General features: G+C 39.3%; 1 protein-coding gene across 2 annotated transcripts in view; it reads left to right on the top strand.

The window, feature by feature from the left end:
- The window catches only part of EFNA5 (ephrin A5), a 285,183-nt gene that overhangs the window by 220,925 nt on the left and 42,809 nt on the right, over positions 1 to 21,449 (top strand). For both annotated transcript variants that reach the window (XM_054688398.1, XM_054688397.1), the window contains exon 2: positions 13,692 to 13,984. In XM_054688398.1, the coding sequence (XP_054544373.1) occupies positions 13,692 to 13,984 (293 nt within the window). The remainder of the gene's footprint in view (positions 1 to 13,691; positions 13,985 to 21,449) is intronic.

Below are 21,449 nucleotides of genomic sequence, written 5' to 3' on the forward strand. Positions count from 1 at the left end.
TTAGCGATATTAATTATATCTTGAAGCCCCCACCCTGATTTAAAAAATTAAAAAAAAAAAACCCTAAGTTTCATACTCTTCAGGAAGTCCTGCTATGTGTATGCAAATTTAGTCCTTCAGCCTTTATGCCAAAATTTCACTTTGAAACTAAAACCAAAAGAAAGCACTTTCCATAGTGCCCAATTTCCAGTTCGTTTCCTCTGGTGGGTTAGAACTGGCTTCAAAATCCTATGTATAAACTTCAGATCCTGCCCCAGTCATGTGGTAAAAACAATTGCGGGTCAGCCCCACTGCATGCACAAGTGGAAGAAATGGTATTTCTGCAGCCAAGGTACCTTTGTCTCTTCCTCGTATAGGACGGGAATGAAATGCCTTTCATTTTTGTGCGGAGTTAGCCTTGTACACACCTAGCCTTGTAGTTTGTGCTTGTGGGCTGCCCACGTGACCAGCACATGTCATATGCCATGTTGATAAAGCCATAGTAACCAGCACTCTTGGTGACCAAGACTTGAGGCTTTTCAACTAGTGACTAGATTCATGAAAGCATCCTTGGTGGGTCTGGGCCTCTTGAGTCTCTTCTCCACTACAGGATGTTTTGGGCCAGAAAATCTGAGAATGTAGCCAAGTGAATTCCTCGTTATCTTTACTCTATTGCTCCCACAGATGGGGATAAAAGGCATACTTTATTATTTGTGGAATGAAAAAATCTAGGTTTCAGAATACAAATGGGTTTATGATTTTAATTAGATAGTTGGCATGCAGAACATAGGTACCCAGATGCTGAATTAAACCATCAGTAAATGAAATTGCCCCATTCTGTACATAAATCAGTCAGTGAGATGGCTGCCCATGCATCTTTGCACTGGACACAGATTCTGTGGTATGTCCCAGGTTCATCTAAGAGCTCCCATTGGTTCTGTACACCCCTTTGCAGTTTTTTGATACTGTTCATCTTATCAACAGTACCCCCTCCACTTGAACAACTCTGAACAGTAAGCCATGGTAATGCGCATGTCAAAGAAACTTTGGGATCCAGGCTTGTTTTCTAGAGTGCTGAAGAAAGCCAGTTGCTCCCCCTCCTCTCAAAGCTCACAGTACTGAGTTGTCGCCCAGCATGGAGTGCTGTTATCACCCTCTTATTTCATCATCTTTGTGTCTTGGCATTAACCATCCCTCTGAAACTTCAGAATTCCCCACAAGTGGCTCATTCAAGGCTTGTAGCAGAACCAAAAATTCTAGAAGTTCAAGAGGAAGGTTATGTGCATTTGCTTTGAACTACAGTTCTTTTCCAAGGTAGACATTTTGAAATTTGAGCTTATTAAAATGACAGGGGAAAGGGGAAACAACTATATTCTCTGTCATTGAGATAGACAAGCTTTTAAGTAGATAGAGATATTATAGCACTTGAGAATCCCCTAAAGTGCTGAGATTTATTTCTGAGAAATTAATGGTGAATTGTTTATTTCTTTCTTCCCCTTATGTTTCCTTGGGATAGAGCAATTAGTTTCTTATTTTTTATGATTGCAGTATTCTTGCATATATCTTTCTGTGGTCCAGGCTATAAAAGTAAATAGAGGATCCAGCTGTATGAATGAATATCCTTTTAATGAGTGTGGGGAGGCAATAATAATACTAAGTAGTGCAAAACCATTTTTATGTGATGAACCAAAGTACCTTTGTTCCCCCAGCTCCCCAGTCTTAAGCCACAGGCCACCAGTAAATGTGTGCATACAATGACAGCTTTATGTATTCTGGTGTTAACAAAAGTACCTCATAGTTTGTTTTGTCCTCAGAATGCACTTAGTATGTTTTTTTGAGAGGAGGTGGCATATTCTGTTTTAATTCCCAGGGTCACAGAAGGGTAAAATGGAGTATGTGGTTTTTCTGTAACACCTTTCATTCTATCTTTGGGCGAAAGCCTTGCTGAAACTGTGAGATAACACAGTTGCTGGGTGATAATACGGTCGTTTTTGTGGTGTCGTGAGTTAATTTCAGAGGTGAAACTATACCTAGGAAAATAATGTGCTTTCTCCCCTCAGACTAACCACCTCAGACTAACCACTTGCTCAGAAAAGCAAATGGATAGCGTCTCCCCCATGCCAGGTATTGTGGGGATACCTACCCAGCAGAGGTTTAACTCTGCTGTCTTTCTCCCACAAGCTCTTCTTTCTTGGACACTGTTACCTTGTTGCTTTTCATTGATTCTTTGTATCTCTGGAGACCCTGACAGTGATGTAATTTAGTACCATGCTACCCCCAGCTTCACCATTAATTAAATTTTAAACTGCCCTTATTAGTCAGCTCAAACTGCCATAACAAACTATCACAGACTGGGTGGCTTAAAAGACAAATTTATTTCTCATGGTTCTGGAAGCTTAAAGTCCCAGATCAAGGCCCAGTCAGGTCAGCTTCTGGTGAGAGCTCACTTCCCAGCCTGCAGAGACTACCTTGGCTACCTTCTTGTGTCCACCTGTGGGAAGCAGGGAGAGGGAATAAGGATTGTTCTGTGGTCTCTTCTTAAAGGGACACTAATCCTGTTAGAGCAGGGCCCCACCCTTATGATGGATTTTAAAGGTGACTACTTATCTCCAAATACAGCCATATTAGGGGATGGGACTTCAACCACTTTTGCTCCTTAACCTTGCCCACACAACAGGAGGAAAAATACTGCTAAAATAGAGAACCATACAGGACATGAACTTTGTTACTAAACTTTTAACCTGATGTTTTGTGCATCCTTACTCTTCAAGGGTCCATGTGAACATATATGATGATAGTCTGTAGTGTCAGAATGGGCACAGAGCAGGTTTTCTATGATCCCGCAGATGGGGTAAAAGAGTCCTGGAGCCCTAGGTGGCTTTCTCAGGCTTTCATTGAGCTTTTGCATGTAGTACAGCAACCAGGTACACGGCAGGCAGTGGTGCCAGGGGGCCAGGGGGCCGTTAGGGCTCCAAGCCCCGGCAAGACTTCACTCTGGGCATCTCTGGCCTTCTTTCTACCCTTCTCTCCCCTGCCTCTCTTCTGCCTCTGCTGCTCTTGGGGAATATCTCCCATGGCCCACAGAAGTAAACAACACAACTTATAACAATGTAACAAATGCATGTGCCCACCATCATGCAATCCTAATGGTGGGAGGGCAGAAAAGCCTGGAAATTATTTACCCTACATAGTCGCAGGGGGGAATTTGGGATGTCCTAGGACTTTGGCAAAGGAAGAATCTCAAATACTAATTTGCCTTCCCACCTTCCAACTGTAACCTGGAGTGGCCAGTAGAGGGATGGGAGAAAAAGATGTCTGACCTCTGGAAATGCTCCAGTACATTGGAGTGAGTCTAGTCTTCGCAACAGAGATTTGAGTCACTGTCTGGTAGCTTTGAGGTTACTGTGGTGGGTTCATGGGAAAGTTCCTTTCCCCTCCTGACCCTGGCTTGAGGAACAGAGACTGAATGTCCTGGTAGAGGGAGCACAATCTGTGCTCCCCTCTCCTGCTAAGTGGATCAAATCCTGGGCATCTCCCAGCAGCATCTAGTTCTGACCTGAGCAGAAGGGAGCCTCGGAAGCAAAAGATATTCGGGATTGCCAACTCATGGTTGCCGGGACACAGCTCAGAGCAGAACAGTGGTTGGCAGAGGCTGAAAGGGAGCCTTCGATGTTCCTGCCAATGTGATAGGCGGTTGCAGGATTTTGTGAAGCAGTCTGATGAACCCTCTCAAATAGAGGCACCTAATGCTGCTCAGCTGTGTAATTGGGATGGAAATGGGCCAATGAGAGGCAGCAGTTTGTGCTTAACCTTTTGGGAGTCTTGTTCCAAGAGACTGTGTGTGGGGGGAAAAAAGCAGCATTACAAATAATAAGCTTCTCCGCCTGATTTGTAATGAATTAGTAATAAATGGCCTAGCACTCGATGAAAGTCTGCCGATTACAGAGCAGCTTTAGCTAAGTGCACGGGACCACATCTTATTTTGATCAGCTGTAGCATAGCAAAGACATGTAATTATCATAATCTAACAATTAGCCTGGCATCACTTTCCAGTGTTTAATTACCCCGATAAATGGTAATTGAATAGAGGACTTAATGACAAGAGAGAAACTTTCATTCTGCCTTAGGTGCTTAAGTTGTCTACTTGGCTCAGCGTAATTTTCTAGCATTGCTGAACAACAGTCCTGATGATCATTTTCCTTTTTGCAGTCGGCCATTATTTTGTTTCTTGATCTTGACCTTTGTTTATAGTATTATTTGTTCCTCTCAAAATTTGATCCTAGGACCCAGAACACAGGCGAAGATTATTGGGCACTCTATCTAGTTTTCCCAGTTTTAAGTATTGCTTCTCGTACAGGTCAGCTACATTTCCTTTCTTTGGAGTTCTAGCAAGTCCCTACTATGTGCAGAGGCTATGCTACGTGTTAGGGATACAGACATGAAGAAACACCAGCACCATCTCAAGGAGTTCTCTCTAGAAAAGGAGGTCTCCTTAAGAATATTATAATAATTACAGTGATTTGCTTTCAGTGCCACTTTCTTTCAATTCTATGCATTGAATGAATTCCACATATCTGACTACACCAACCACCTAACTCCCAAAGACTCCAGATTCAGATGTCTTTTCTTTTAGTTTTCCATCATCCCTCCTCCCAGGTTTGTATTCAGCTATTCACAGGGTTCTAAGCAACCAAATGAAGGTTTCTACTCCTGACTTGCCAACTGGTTGAAACAGCAACAATAATGTTATCATTGTTGCTGTTATTATTTTATGTCCCATTGTCATCCCAGGGGAACTGTATGCTTTCCCCCTTGTTCTGTGAAGCTCAAACATGAAAGAAAGTCATGGGGCATGTATTTCCTTTCTTCTGGTTTGTTTTATTTTTTTGTTTGTTTGTTCCTTTAGCAATATATTAATGGAGGTTAGTTCCCTGCCGTTCAGGTCTTAAATATCTCAATTTTTGAAAATTTGGGACCAGATTTCAGACTTAGATGGTAATGATTCCCAAAAAGCCATCATCAGGCCATATTACAGATATTTATTTCACTGTTTGTACACCAAGTACTTAAGAACTATGAAATCATTATTTAAGTTGATTAACAGAAATGACATTTATTATGGCTCTCTGGTTATTCTTGTTATTTTTGAAAAATAGAAATAACTTGAAAATCCGTGGGGAAACCCCATTCCAGTAGGACACTAAAGGGCTCCCTGTAAGTAAGCAGTTTGGCAGGAGCCTTATTTGTTTGATTGACTCCTGCATCCCCTGGACAGAATCCATTTGCTTAATCCTGTTCTCCTAGGACAGTGGCTGCACAACCTGTTCAATGATTTCTTGCGTCTGCTTTTGCTAGATTTTGTGTGTCAGTGGCAGACACTCTGTCCTGTGTGCCTGATGTGACAGAGAACTCTGGATAACCTAGGACACAAAGCAAAACTGTGTTAGGAACCTCCTGGCCAATAGAAGTCTAGAAAGAAACCTGGTTTTGCATGGTGGAGTGATCTCTGTTAGGACATATACTGATTGCCAGATGATAATTCTTTTATTTTAATCCTTTTATGAAAACCACTTGAAGTGATCTGTGATGGGTTGGATTTGTGGAACTCTGTCTGAATAATTCTTTGGCTGACTTAGCCTGTTGACGTTGACACATCCTTACTTCATGCCCGAGGCCTCTTTGGGGGCTTAGAAGCAATTAGACTGTCACCCAAAGCTCCCAGTGCCTTCCTGAAGGAAAGTCTTGTTTAGGTTCTGCCAATTTAATGCTTTGTTTCCTTTGGAGCTTTTCAGTCAAGCTAATAAAACAAACTCCAAATGAGTTAAAACACTGGAGGAGAAAACATTGTGGGCCCTGTATTTGAAACAGGTACTACTCCTGGGAGATACCGGTTTTAAAAAGTCACTCAAGACTGATGTGACTTGTACCAGAAAAGCAACAAGCAAAAGCTATTTGAGATTTTTATCCATCTTTATGATGTGAGTAGTTTTAATTGTAAGATTTTTTGGAACCCCTTACTTTTAAAGCATACACGTGCTCGCGCGCGCGCACACACACGGAAAAGTGACTAAACTGCTGATGAACTCTGAATATCTAGCCAAGTAAAGTATGCCCTACTGCCATTGCCAACAGTTATTGTATTTAAGGCAAAGCTCTCCTGCTGCAGAATTTATAATTGCCAAAACATGCATGTGTAAGAATTCCATTGGAATTTTCATTAATGGGTAAATAGAGCACCTGCTCTGAGTTCTAAATAGTTTGTCAGTGTCTTTTACTTCTTTGGATGAAAATGTATGTGTTGTAGCATACAAGCATTTCAGCTGCAATAAGAATAAGAATAAGAAACAGACTTAAAATTTATCCTTGAATCATGTCTTTTTTAACTTGTAAATCTCCACTTCTGTGGGAATTTTAGTTGTTACTGGTATGTTCTAGAGTCTGGAAGTCTAGATTGGATGCTGAAATGATGTGTTTCAGTTATCATGTACTTAAACTCATTCAGATGACCTGGTGAAGGTGAAACTGTCTCTGACTCTACCTCAGAGCTGAATATGAAGACCAGTCACCAACACACTTGGAAGACAGACATGTTTCAGCCCAGGAGAGAAAAACTGAAAATCAGCAAATCAAATTTTTCTTCAGCTCCCAGTTACACTAATATGATTTATCTCCTTCAGGTTTGATTTTCTGTTTGTACTTTATGCTTTACCCTCTGTGGGGGGAAAAAAGAGCATCCTCAGATTTAGGATCCATAAGCCATAAGGCTTGCATTCTGTGCTGAAAGGAATAGCAGAAGGAAGAAGAAGAGAGGTGTTATGCAACAAAGATTGCATCCTGCCCCTCTCCTCACAAAATACACTTGTAAACCAAACCCCAATCTATTTCAGGGCCCATTAGACCCTTCAGGACAAACGAGAAATTCTTCTGGTTAAAAAAAAGATCTCTTATTCTGAAATTAGCCTTTAAATCAATAATAGTAGAATTAAAAGACAGAACTGCCAAGATATACTGAATCTAGATTTAGTTTAAAAGTTGGGAGGAACCCTAAGCTGATAAATTTGCTTAATCTTTGACCATAAATCATATCCTTCTTTTACATTTCAATTTCAGAATGTAATATATTAAGTTGCCTTGTAATTAAAGAAATGACAATGTAGTTCTGTTCAAATAGGAATATTAAAACGATCACCTCTTTGACAAATTAAAATACATTTAAAATGTAATAATCAACTATCCAGTTCATGAGAAATAACATTTTCATTATTGAATCCTTTACAGCATTACAAAAAAGGGGGATGGAAGTGTCTCACAGCTTCCTAACCTCTAATAACCACTCTGTCTCCTTTCAGTAATGCTGTTTCTATATTTATGAAGTGAAGAAACTTCACTCAGGAGCTGCTTGATAAAATACCTCAGTACATATTTCCCTGGAAGCAGGCTCTCTGCTGTGCCAGCAACATATGCTAAAGGCCAATTTAGAATGTTTTAAATATGCACCATACCCTTTCTTTTCCAGCTACTAAAATGAAACGCATTTTGGCTTTAGCAAATGAGGGTAGAATGAAAGGAGGAAACTGCAGGGAAAGTGGCAAAGATGAACTGAGAGAAAGATGATTAAAATGCTGGTCCTCTGCAGGCCTGACGCTGAAGGCTCTGCCTGGGAGTGCTTTGGACTTGCTCTCCCAGCTGTCAATAGCCAGAGCACAAGGGCATATGGTGGTAAAGGTGCAGATAAGGTCAAATGAAAAACCATCCATTGAGAAAGAAAGCTAGCTGATATCTCCTTGTGATAGCCAAGAGAAACCAGAAAGAAGCTGGAAACTTACTTCCATTTGAAGTTGGTAGCCAGTTAGGCTGCCCAAGTACTGGATTCTTCAAATAATAAATGTCCCGTCTTTTAGGGACCCAAGTTTGAAAATAAATTATTCAGCCAGGAGAAGAAAGTCCTCATGGCTGAGGTTCATTGTGGTCATAGAACAATGCTTTGGTATTTAGGGCAATGTTGGGGGACACACGTTGATCACCCAATGAAAATACAAATTGTTGACTGTTACCTTACTCTGTTGTGTTTATTTCACTTGAATTCTGACACTCAACTCGTGGTTCACATTCAGCAGACAGGTTAAATATGAAGAGAGATGACAATAATAGCTTGAAACTTACAACTAAAACCATGTTTAGCTGTGTCATGTCATCAGGTAAACACTGAAGGCAAACTTAGACAAACACACACACACACGGCTGACATTCTAGCGCACATGCCATCTTCTGTTGTTACTTTGCTACTAATAGCCCTACAGTGTGCTTTTTATCTGGCCATTCAGGCAGCCTCTAGTTCATCAAGAACTATCATCGAGCATCTTTGGTGCTTCAAGTTGATTCGTCTTTGGTGATCAAGTTGATTATAAAGAACTAGTTGCCATAATGAATTTTAGTCTTCTTAATTAATTGAAGTGGCCCTTTCATAATATGTCTGACATTGATTCTCAACCGGTTTACTGCCAAATTTTGATAAATGTATACAATGAGTTCTTGCCATAACAGTCTACTATTTTACCTCCTGTGGAACAACTTGAGGACATGTGAGCCAGTGGGGAACAAGGGCCTTCTTTCTATGCACATGAGCTATAGCCCAGCACTTGAGAAGCTTATAGTGTGGGAACATAACCAGGGCAGGAATCATTTTACTCAACACAACTGCTTTTCTAAGTGTGATAACTGTACATGTTTTGACATGGTATACCACTGTGATAAGTTAATAGAGATTGCATTGCAATTATTGTAGACTTGTTGGTGTAGAACCAGAAATTCTTATTCTTCATAATATGCAGGGTTTTTTTTTAAGATTTATTTTTATTTATAGGTACAAGAACTGCGGTATAGGTCAGAGGTGCTGTGGGTGAGATGATTCAGCAGAGACAGAGTGGGGAGCAGAACAGACGGATCTACTAAGATACACTGCTGAGGGAGGAGTGGGTGAGACAGGAGAGGTCTGCTGTGCCATGTGGGTCAGCTCCCAGGCCAGGGTTGAACTCATGCCTCCATGGCTGGTGATAGCTTGATAGCGCTGAGATTTTAACCCCTGCACCACCAGGAATTCCCATAACATGCAGTTTTTTTAAGAAAGGTAGAAAACCACAGATACAGTGTGGGGAAATTAAGGATAAGAAGTAAAGGATAACATTTCCAGGAAATTTACAAATGTGTTAAAGCAGTGGCACTGCATCTCATGACATTTATAAATATTGGCATGTGGAATCATTCTTCCTAGATGCGAACTTGCTCTTTTAATATGAGCTAAAACTCACGAAAGCTGTTTCCTAGTGAGGAAAAAAGATCCCTTTATGTGAATATCTACTTGATTCACGTAATTCTCCAAAAGACTGGACTGACATGCAAGAGTCAGATGCTGGCCCCAGATGTTGATGCCACTCTTAAGCTATTAATTGAGGAGTTTGGGGTCAACCTAGAGGGAAAGAAAGTAGGGCCAGGACATCCTGCAGCAGGTTTTCCAGGAACAGTGTTAACCTAAGGTAATCCAATGGCACCACAGTCCTTAACAGCTCCATCAGGTGAGGGGAATTACAACAGCTGGTTTGGAGCCGATTGTGGTTAGGCGGAAAGAGAATATGTTTCAGAACCACCTAAGACTGGAGTTAAAATCCTAACTCCTGCTATTTATTTCCTATGAAAAAATTAATGAGGATAACAGCCTCTCAGAATTCCATTTCCTTTTTGATAAAATGAAACTCTAGCTCCCCAATAGTGATTTCATATGCCAATTTATGTAAAACTGTTAAACAGCAGAGCCTGGGCTTATCAAATGTTTGTTGCATCAGTGACTGGAGGAGAAATGAAACGTCACCAGGAAAGGGAGTTAACCTTCAGGGGGCTGCCTCAGTGTAGGACTGTAGCAATTTAGTCTCTCAGTCAGTAGAACAGTGATGAGCTTTCACTCTGAGGTTGGACTGTTCACGTTAGAGTTCTGCCTCTACCTTTTCCTAGTTGTGTAATAGTAGGCATGTTGCTTTACTTTTATATATTTTAATCAAATGAATACTGGCTTATAACATTATATATATTTCAAATATAAAGCCTTTTAAATGAACATCTGTACATATTATATTAGGTTTGTCACTAGAATTCCAATTCCTATCCTTCACCATGCAATGCATATGTGAATTGCCCACCACCTCCCCTCTGCCCCTGTGATAACCACTAATTTGGTCAAAAATCGAAAAATTGACTTTCATTTCATTTAGTTCATTCATTTACTTGGTTTCTTTGTCTTGTAAGAGTGAAATCATATGATAATTGTCTTTCTCAGTTTGAATTCACTAGGCAAAATACCTCTAGGTCCATCCATGTTGTTGCAAGTGGCAGGATTCCCTCTTCTTTAAAGCTGAGGAATGTTCTGCTGACTACTTAATCTAGCTTTTCTCATCTTTACATGGTTATACTAATGATGTCTATTCTGCGCAATTTATGATGGAGATTAAATTGAGGTAAAGAATCTAACATAGTCAGTGCTCAATAATATTAGCCAACACATACTGCTTCTTCACAGCAAAGTCAGAAGACAATAGCTCAGTGCTACTTTGTAGCCAGAGAGCAAAATTTGAGTTAGTAGTAGCATATCTAACCCTAAACTTTTCTTTGTATGGTACATGGATATAGTATACAGATGCCTTTAAAGAGTTTCAATTTGTCATTTTTTTAAATATTCATACTGTCCATTCTTTGAACTTTATATTAGTAAACTAACTTACGATAACTAAAGGTCTGTAACAGAAGGGTAAGTTGGTTCTATGGTGAATCATCACCTTTTCTTTGGACAGAAAGGTAAAAATACTAACTGTTGGGGCACTCATGTTTAAAATAGGCTCCTCTGTGATTCACTTAACACCCCACACAGAGTAAAATGTCACCATAAAGGGATAATGGTCATTCCAATGTAAAATGGGTCTTCAAATCTCATGGTTTGTTTTATTAAATCCTTTAGCAGTATTATCAGGGATAAAAGGTAGAAAAAGGAGGCTAAATTTGACACATTGGGGGAAAAATGACAATCTGTAGAATAAAACAGTAACAAAATGGGTCCAGACAGTGGCAGTTTTAATTTTTATTCTTATTTTTAAACACTGTCAGGTTCTAGTAGAACCTAAAATGAGTGACACTTTGGGAGAGGAAAGCTTCCCCCTTGAATGTCTTTAAAATCCATAATAATAATATAATAATATAAAGTGCATCTGGGCATTGCCTTCTGCTGCAGCTCTTGTCTGGCTCTCATCCAGGGCTGTCAGGCTACTCTGAGTGCCAATGATTCATATCCCAGCACCCTTTTATCTGAACGTTGCAGTGTCTTTTCTTTGTACTTTGGCAGTGATGTTACCTTGATGTTCAGAAATCTTTTAAAAGCAACACAGGCTTTTCTTGTATCTTGACAAATCGTTGTCTGCCAGTAATGAAGAAAAAGTAAACCTGGTCCTGTGATCATTGTAAATATAAAGAAATAGATACTCCAAGGGTTTTGTTTTTAAAAATGGTTATGTATTTTGCGAACCTCTAACTGAAATTATCTGACTGTCTTTCCTTATTTCCCTTGTATAAATCAGCACGCTGCTTTTCAAAAGCTTGGATCAAATAGTTTCTATAAATCATTTGATATTTGAGGACAAGATTTTGGATTTTTGAGGGGGGGTTTAAATTTCTTTGGGGGGAGTTTAGAAAGGGAAATCTAAGGAGTTATTTTTATTACTGTTGTATGCTCCTAGTGTTACTTAGAATTAGTGTTTTCTCATTTAACAATTTGAATATGCTTTAATATATCCTGATAATAGTAACAATACTTTGCATTATATTTTCCTCAATCGAGACTTGAAGTAGTCATGTGAGGTTAGCAAGACAGATTTCTATTTTAGTCCGACTTAACATATAAGAAAATGAGGCTCAGGAAGGTATATGAATCTCCCATGAAATCAGCAACAGATTCATCCTGAAATGTAGGTCTACTCACTCAAAATGAGTGGTACTTCCACTTTTACCTTGAATCTGAAAAAAGAATCTTAATTTTGTCAATGACTATTTAGCATCCCTTGTTGATAGCGTTTCTACTAGTCACTACAATCTGTTTGAGGTCTTTGCTTTAGATGCTGCATTTTAAGGAGAAGGTCTTTGCTATGTTTAGATGCTGCATTTTAAGGAAAAAGCTGGAGAAATGGAGGACTTGAGAAGGTTAAGAAAACAGAATGAGGAGGATCCTAAAAAAATCAGGATTTTCAAGTCTGGAGAAAGAAGGCTGCAGAGACACATAGCTGACATCTCCAAATGTTTTATGGATTACCTGGTGGACGAAGAATTAGATTTTTGCTTTGTAATTTCAGGTAGCAGAAGTAGGATCACTGGATAGAAATTACATAGAAACAGATTTATGCTCAATATAGGAAGGAACTTTTTAACATTTAGAGATGTCCAAAAATGGAATAGAAGTGCTCATGCTGACACTGTCTGTCTTGAATATTATATGGCTTTGTGGGCATTGTATTTCAGCAGTAACAGTTTCATAATGAACATTCTCAGGGCTCTGAACATTTCCTTACTAGCTAAAAAAAGGGGGGGGGCATTCATAGGCATTTACACACTGACTTTAGAAAGTTGCCTACATAACAACCCCTGTTGCACATGTCACTGAGGTCTGGGAAATATATCTCAAATTGATGGGGAAACACATATTAGGTAAAGCAAATAATAAGAAATTTTTGAATGTAAGAATTCAAGTAGACAGTGTGATATATATAATGGGTGTATGTGTGTGTGCACAAGGGCATATGATTACTTGGACTGTGACTCTTTCTAGATGAAGTGGCCATGGATTTTGCTGCTTTCATATGGCTTATTTCCATTACTCATCTGTTCAGCCTTAAAACACAACCTGTAAAATTAAAAGAAATAGGGTGGGGGGAGTCATTGATTCAGATGGTTTCAGTTTCCTTAATATGGAAAGGAATAAATAGGACATCAAAAAAAAAATCAGCTAAAATGAGTTTGTGGCATAAGTAGATATACTAAGGGAAACACCTAGGATCAGAAGTCTCCATTCCAGGTCTTCAGTAGCTGCTTCATTATTATGCCTTAGCATTATTATTTCCCTTTTAAGTGGAAGTTGTTATTCTAGGAATTTTCTTTCCAACTTTTAAATTTTATGATCCTAATTCTCTCAATTTTATGACTCTAATCCTCCACATTTGCATAGAAAATAGAGAATGCTCTCAATTATAAGGAAAACAATTCAGTCATTTATTTGTTCTTTAAATTACTTATTCATTTATTCAACAGCATTTATTAAATGAAGCACTATTTTAGAAATATGAAAACATCCCTTGGTATGGGGCTTGGGGAATGAAACAAAACCAGCAAATTAGTACTTGTAATACTTCAAGTGAAAGGGAAGCCTTCCACTTGTAGGGTATTTTCAACCAAACATAATAGATTTCTTCTGCAGAATGACTCGTTGCCTAATTTGGAAGAGCAACATTTAAAACCATGCCCCAAACGACAGTGTGTGATGTATTATGACAAATGCGTTATAATAAAACAGTATAGAAGATTACAATAAACCTTGCAGGCTTAGAATTACTAAAGGGTTCAAGCTCTGATTCCAAGCAGAAAATCTGTCCTCTATGAATAACCCCATCGTTTTCTTCTCCCAACAGATTTCAGAGGGGTGACTACCACATCGATGTGTGCATCAATGACTACCTGGATGTCTTCTGCCCTCACTACGAGGACTCAGTCCCTGAAGATAAGACTGAGCGTTATGTCCTCTACATGGTGAACTTTGATGGCTACAGTGCCTGCGACCACACCTCCAAAGGATTCAAGAGATGGGAATGTAACCGGCCTCACTCTCCAAATGGACCACTGAAGTTCTCTGAAAAATTCCAGCTCTTCACACCCTTTTCTCTAGGATTTGAATTCAGACCAGGCCGGGAGTATTTCTACATCTGTGAGTATAAAGAGATTTATCGTGGTATCACACAGCTGTAAGCACCCACACTCATTCTTTACTCATGTTGCAGAAACATGCAGAGAATTGGACTCTGCATTACAGATGTCTCCTTGCAAATGCACGCACCAGGATCCCTAGATACATTAGCTGGGAATTGAGAGCACAAATTAGATTAAAGACACAGTGCCTCTCCCCCTATGAAATTGCATGTCAGCCTGTTCAGTGAACCACTGCTGACTTGTATTTCTTTCAGATGAAAATTGTGAGGACTTCTCCAAAGCTCAGGAAAAGAAAAAAGAGATTCCTGAAAAAAAATTAAGGGAAATAATTAAATTTACATAGCTTGGAGTCATTGGATTTCTTATTCAGGTGTCAGCAATATCCTTTCAATCATCCACATTTTCGGTGGAGAAAGCCAAACTCCTGCAAATGTCAGCATGCTGACGATAAATACTCCTTGCACCAAGGAGAAAAGACAATTATTACGAGCAGCTGTGTCTTTAAACAGGCAAATTCATGAAGAAATATCTAGAAAGGGCTCCAAGGGAACTGGTATAAGTGAGTTTCCCACCTGTGAGCTTTAGTGACTCAGTCCTGAGAGAACTCTGAAACTTTCTCAGCAGATTCTGCATTAATCACATTGCCACGGCCTTGTCTTTCCTGTAGTGTGTCCACCCTCACTGCTTTAGACATCATACTAGCCAATATATTTAAAGGAAAGGCTCTCGAACTTTGCTATAAGTTCCCTGGAGAGTTTGTTATAATGCAGATTCTGATTTGGGGGGTCAGAGGTAGAGCCAAGAGTCTGTGTGTAGAATGTTCCCCGTGGATGCTGGCACTGCTGGTTTTGAGTTACAGTGGAGTTCTAGGTAGTATCTCATTTAGACAGCTTGTGGTGTATCTGGACTTTCATTTCAGTATCAAATATTTAAACTTTATGCCCTTTCCCAGGTATTTTTGGTGTCAGCTGAAGAAGATAAAAGTTTATTTATTATTATTTTCCATCACAGTAACAATGGTTTACAACACCTTATAATTTTCAAGCAAAGTGTTGTTCAAAAGTCCATTTAGGGAACAGCTTATCATAGTTCAGTAGAGTTGGGGGGTCCAAGATGAAAGGACACTCCCTGTCCTTCAAGAGGGAGCGGGTAGTGGGGAGCAGACATGTAAACAGGCAGCTGCAGTGTAATATACATGTACTGAAGGAGGGTGAGTGGAGGCAGTGGTGGGACCACAGGGAGGCTGCACCTCGCATGTTCGGAAGGATCTGGCACTGTGGCTACACACAGGATGGAGAGATAGAGACCTGGGCGGTGCCCCTGTGTGCTAGTATCGACTTTCACCCCCACTGGCCAGACAGACAAGAGAAAGAACATGTGTGTTTTTTCTGACTCATTTCTTCAATCCCAGCGTTCCTGCCTACTGCAAACCCACACGTTTTAAGTCTATGAAGATTTCTAGCTGCTCTCCTTCTCCAGAAAACAGATTATAATAAGCCAGATTTCACCATCACAAGGAGACTCTCACTTATATTGGAATTGAATTTAAAAGAGGAAATTGAACAGTACCAGTTTTATTATTTCAGTACATATTTTAGTCGTTAGTCATGAGAAAACATGCAAAAGCCTTGATACTATCTCACATTTGATCCATAAAATAAGAAAAGGAATATTGAGTCCCACGGATGGAGGAAACACTGCCATACAGTGAATTCACACGTTCCCAGGCAGCAGGCTCTTGCCTTTTGCTGATTATTTTACTTTGTGAAAGAATCTCATTCAGCGAATGAGAAAAGAGGAAAAGGGAGGACTTCCATTGTGGGCAGAACTCATTAGCCGCCTAACTGTAAATTATCATACTGATGTAAGAGGAAATTATTACCAGTTTCCAAATTTTCATATTGGTTTCTCAGATTAAAAAACAACAACAAAGGCAAAAATCCCAAAATGAATAGAGAACGCTAAGATGGAAGCATACATCAACTAACTAGTTGATTGCATGATTATTAGAAATTATAGAATCCATTGAGGTTCATAAGCAAGATGTTATTATTCAAATATAACCATAATGCTTATGACTGGCTTTTCCTCATTTGTGGTTAAATTCAATATTTCGCTAAAAATCATTATGTGTCTTCTATAACATTCATTTAAGGGAGTCATTTAACTGTCAAGGGCTCCTGTCAAAGTAATTGTTCCAAAATGCTTCAAAATATCAAGAGCTTTTTGCTGTTCAGCTGAGTTTAACCTGAATTACTTTTTTTAATGGAAGGTAAAATAGCACAAAATTAGCAGCAAAAAGATGTTCATTTACAAGAAGCACAGTAGCCGGGTAGTCTCTTGAGTTGAAATTTCAACCATGCTTTACAACCACAAGAGCATCCTTCCCTGTCTTTTTTGCAGTGAAAGGATTCCCTTCTTTCTTTCACTGCTGAGCAGGAGCGGCAGAGCTGACGTGATTGTCTTACAGACGTTTAATCTACTGTGGTCATAATTAAACTAAAGGATTCTTAGGGGAGAATTGCCCCTCAGTTGAATTTCTCTCTTCCTAATATGCTTGGAATGAACCCGATGATTGGGATGTAGCTCTTTTTGCACTTAGTAACTAACAAGAAGCTATGTTGCTGATTCAGGAACAAGTCTCACTCACTGCCCATTGGTCAATTTTATAAAATGTTGGTATTAGATTACATACCTTACTGGGATATATTTGAGTTCCTGGAGGCCTTAAAATTTCTCCCAAGTATTCCAAGGAGAAAAAGAGCAGAGGCCTTTGGCACCCCTATTTCAAGGTAAGAGAAGAGGAAGGGTTACGGTTAGTGGTAACGGTCCAGAACCAAAATCCAGAAACCATCCCAGATTTGGGGGATGGGAATCCGAGTCTTTCTCATGACAGGACAGTTACCTCATCACTTGGCTCAGAGGGAACACAAATCAGAGTTCTTAGCAATTTCTTCTTTATCCTCAACAAGGTTTATTTGCTTCTTAATTTCTTCGAGTTATACAGAATTAAGAAAATAAGCAATTGGAAATAAATAGTAGTTTCCTGTTTACTTTAAAGAGAAAACATTTTTCACAGCTTTAGCTCCCTCTTTGACTGAGACTGGCTCTGTATTTTGTCCTCCTTGGCTTGGGGCAGGCAGTAGATTAACTTACTATAGTCACTGATTATTACTTAGGCAGACTGTGCCCATTCTCAAATCTGACAAGTACTGTCTGTAATCTGTAAGTGTTATTTTGGTAAGAGATTGACATACAAAGTAATTACAGGAAGTCAGTGGTATTTCTATCAGCCAGAGATGTGCAGAACTGCCAGTCAATAGATTGTGGCAATAGTCATTTATATAGACTTCCTAAGGCAAAGAATTATGTAGACATTTCAAAAATACTCATTTTAGAAATGATTCTCATAAATATTAACCTAATGAGAACATGCTTGAAAGAAATTTTGCTGCTATTTTAAAATCAGAAGAGGCAAGAGGGAAGTAATTTAAGGAAGGACACTAGCAGTTATCAGTTATTCTTGTGACTCTGTAGAAATCCTGACTTGGAATGTCCTTTTTTTTTTTTTTTTAGATTTATTTATTTATTTTTACAAGCACTGGGTACAGTCAGAAGTGCAGGAGGGTGAGAGAATTCACCAGAGCCAGAGCGGGGAGCAGAGCAGGCAGAAGGACCGAAGTACACTGCTGAGGGGAGCAGCGGGTGGCAGGAGAGGTCTGCGCGCCATGCGGGACCCTCCTCCAGTGGCCGGGGAGCAGCCCGGGATTGAACCTGCGCCACAGAGGCTGCAGGCAGCTTCACAATCCAACGCTCAACCTCTGCACCACTGGCGAGGCCCTGAAATGTCCTCTTTTGTAAGCTAAGGAAACCTGCCTCCCGGGCCCTTCTCTTAACTTGACCAGTTAAGTGGTCCTGGGTGATGCATTTAATCTCTCTGGATTCTAATTCCACATCTGTAAATTAATGTGGTTGCAGTAAATGTTTTTCAATATTCCTTGGAGCTTTAACATCCTAATCCTAGGTGCAAATATGTATTTTATCTGCACCATTAAGGTAAGAGATAACATCTGTAAATGGCCAACCCGATGTCTTCCTTAGTAGGTGCTCAATAAGTGTCAGTTAAAGGGAGATTGTGGTGTGGAAGAGCTCCTAGGCTTATTAAATTAGTTTTCCCTGCTGTCCTGTGCACTCCACCATCATCTGTGGTCTCACTGGGGCCACAGGCTCCTCTGGTTTTCCCACTCTTGTCACCCTTCTGATGAAGCCCTCCAGTGACTTCCTGACACACCAACCCAAATCCAAGTTTCTTACCAAAAGATCTTCTAGCAGGTATTGGTCTCTCAACTACTGTAGGCAGTTAAGCTTCTTCTCTGACCTTTCTCTGCCTTGTACTATCTGCTCCAGTCACCTGCTCCCCTGTCCAGCAATCCCAGCATTAGGGCCTTGTGCTTTATCTTCCGTCTGTGTGAAGTTGTCATTGCCCCATGTATTCAAGTCCCTTGCTCTTGTTTTCTTTAGGTTTTTGGTCAAAATGTCTTTATCAGAGATGTGATTCTGACTTCTGTTGTAAAAACAGTATCTGTCATTTTCTCTCTCTTTCCCCTGCTTTAATTTTCTTTAGACACTTGATACACCTGATGTTATATATTTATGGTAGTTTGTTCATGTTATTTCTGCTCTGTGCCCATGTTATATTGTTTGGCACATAGTAGATGTTAAATAAATAAGGGTTCACTGTTGTTCACATAGCATTTACTTTGTTTCAGGCACTGAGCTAAGCACAGAAAAGTTAGCTAACTTAAAAAATGTTCATATGTAAGAGTAGCCAATCTAAGAGGAGATTGCTTGAACAAACAATGAAAAGGAAGAAATAAAGAGATACAGTCCTAGTTTTGTATGCTTAAAAAGGAAAAACTCTTTATTTTGTGTTTTAAAAAGATTAGAAACAATTAGAAGATTTAGAGAATGTTACTTGATGCACTCTAGGAGAAACCCTGAATCAGATAGTAGGAAGATTTTGAACACAATTCTGCAAAGAATGCTTTTCCATTTCCAAATGTATCTTTCCAGATGTTAGGCCTTTTTAATACAACTTCAGAAGCCAAAAAGTTGCATATTCAAAGAAGTTCTTAACTACTGAATAGTCAACATCAAGGCTAAATCGTGATTGTATACTTCATTCAGGAATGAGTATTTGATGAGAAATAAGAAAGACAAATATCAATTTTTGAAAATGATACTAAGAAGACAGAATTTTTCTAGTATTTGTTGCTTTTAGGCTTTCTTCACATAAAATGATACTCAGAGTAAAGATAATTTATACTTATAGCCCCTAGATGAAAACTGGGAGCTCTGGGGATACACCCTCCATAAATTTATTGGCAAGTTAAATAGAATACACTTGTTGATTTAGAATTATTCCTTCATTGTGATATGGTGGTAAAAGTACAGAACTAAAAACATCTCCATTTTTGTGAATGCTGAAAATCTCACTGATGCAATGAACCCTCCAGGAACTGAAGACTTTTTTGCTCCAGTCTTTTTGATACACATTTATCAAAATTAGAGTGAAAAATCATGGGAATAGTCTATGTTAGTATGAAAGCATTTTTAAGTCCACAGTCTATTACTACATGAATGCATGTGCTTAACTGCTAATCTTCTGCTTTATGTATTTTAATTAAGACTTTATAGTCTTAAGCTATGTGGTGATTTTAATATGTACCACACAGTTTTTAAAACTGACAAAATAAATAGCCTAAATTCTTAAGAGATACCTTATGAAATGATCAAGATCAGCTTCAGAAATCATTTGATTATACAATATAGTTATTGACTCACCATTACATGTTGTAGGTATACTCAATAAATTCAGAGATCGCTAACATAAAGAAGTCCATCACTTGCCAACTGGATATATTCCAGATGCTTATTTGCAGGTGAATGTTTTGGAACTGAGAGGGTAGTTTCTCAAAGTATTTCTAAAATCAGTCAAGCTCTACATGTGTAATCCTTCGCTTAGCCATAATATTGATTAAAATTGTCTATCTTCAATGAAAAATAGTTGAAAACAGCATCCAGAAAACTTGTTCAGTGTATACTTGTTAAATGAATAAATGCTATAATAGTGAACCAAATAAATCCAAAAAAAGCCATTACAATGTGTTTTTTCTTGTATACTAATGTTTGAGAAAAGCAGATAAATTAGAAGCTCTAGTTGTTACCCCCATTGCGGCAGTTTTCTAATTTCTTTTTTTTTTTTTTTGAAAGATTTATTTTTATGCATACAAGAACTGGGATGTAGGCCAGAGGTGCCAGGGAGCAGGGGCGGGGAGAGGATTCACCAGAGAAAGTGGGGAGCAGAACAGGAGAATCTACTGAAATACACTGCTAAAGGGAGCAGTGTGTAAGACAGGAGAGGTCTGCTGTGCCATGTGAGTCAGCCCCCTGGCTGGCTGGGATCGAACTCATGCTGCAGTGGCTGTCAATAGGTTTAACCCCTGTGCCACCTGGGAGACCTGGTTTTCTAATTTCTTAATGATGTTTGATCATACACTGGAGAGCCATGAAATCAAGGAATAGAATAGAACACAGTTTTTAAAAAAAGAGGGGAAGGCACAGACTTTGGTGGGTACAGTGTTGGATTTCAATCATCCTGCTATACTCTTAGTAATGGCTACATTACTTTGGGTAACAATCTCACCGAGGCTCAATTTCTTCATCTGTAAAGTGTGTATATAATCACAGTCATTATCAAAATCTTATTTCCAAGACACAATTAAGGAAATATTTTAAAAGGTCCCATTGACTGCTAAAAAGTAACTTTAATAATCCAAATCTGGGCCTCCCCAGTGGCGCAGCGGTTGAGCACTGGGTTGCGAAGCTGCCCGCAGCCTCTGCAGCGACGGTTCGATCCCCGGCTGCTCCCAGGCCACCGGACGAGGGTCCCACATGGCACGCAGACCTCTCCTGCCGCCCGCTGCTCCCCTCAGCAGTGTACTTCATCACTATGCCTGTTCTACTCTCCGCTCTGGCGCTGGTGAATTCTCTCACCCTCTCGCGCCTCTGACTGTACGCAATGCTTGTATAAATAAATAAATAAATCCAAAAAAAAAAAATCCAAATCCAAGAAACTGTATTCTTTGAAAAGTTGAGGCAATTTAAATAGCTTTGATGCGTATTTCAATTTAGTAAAAAATTTCATAAATGCCTACTAAAGATTCAGATTGTAAGTCCATTCCCTTATTCTCCAGAAACACCGTGTTAAAATTCCGCAGGCCTAAGGAAATACTCATTCCCCGTTAGATGTCTGTTTTTCAGCAGCTTACATTAGTAATCTGTATTAAGAATTATTTTGGTCCTGACAGTTCACACCAATCCACCGTTTTTCAGAGTTATTCATATTGAAATAAAAGCGTGTCAAAACAGCACATTTATCAAAGCAGGATATAATCTTTTTC

The sequence above is a fragment of the Talpa occidentalis genome, unplaced genomic scaffold, assembly GCF_014898055.3.
Source record: "Talpa occidentalis isolate TD23 unplaced genomic scaffold, MPIMG_talOcc4v2.1 talOcc4.6, whole genome shotgun sequence".
NCBI lineage: Eukaryota > Metazoa > Chordata > Mammalia > Eulipotyphla > Talpidae > Talpa > Talpa occidentalis.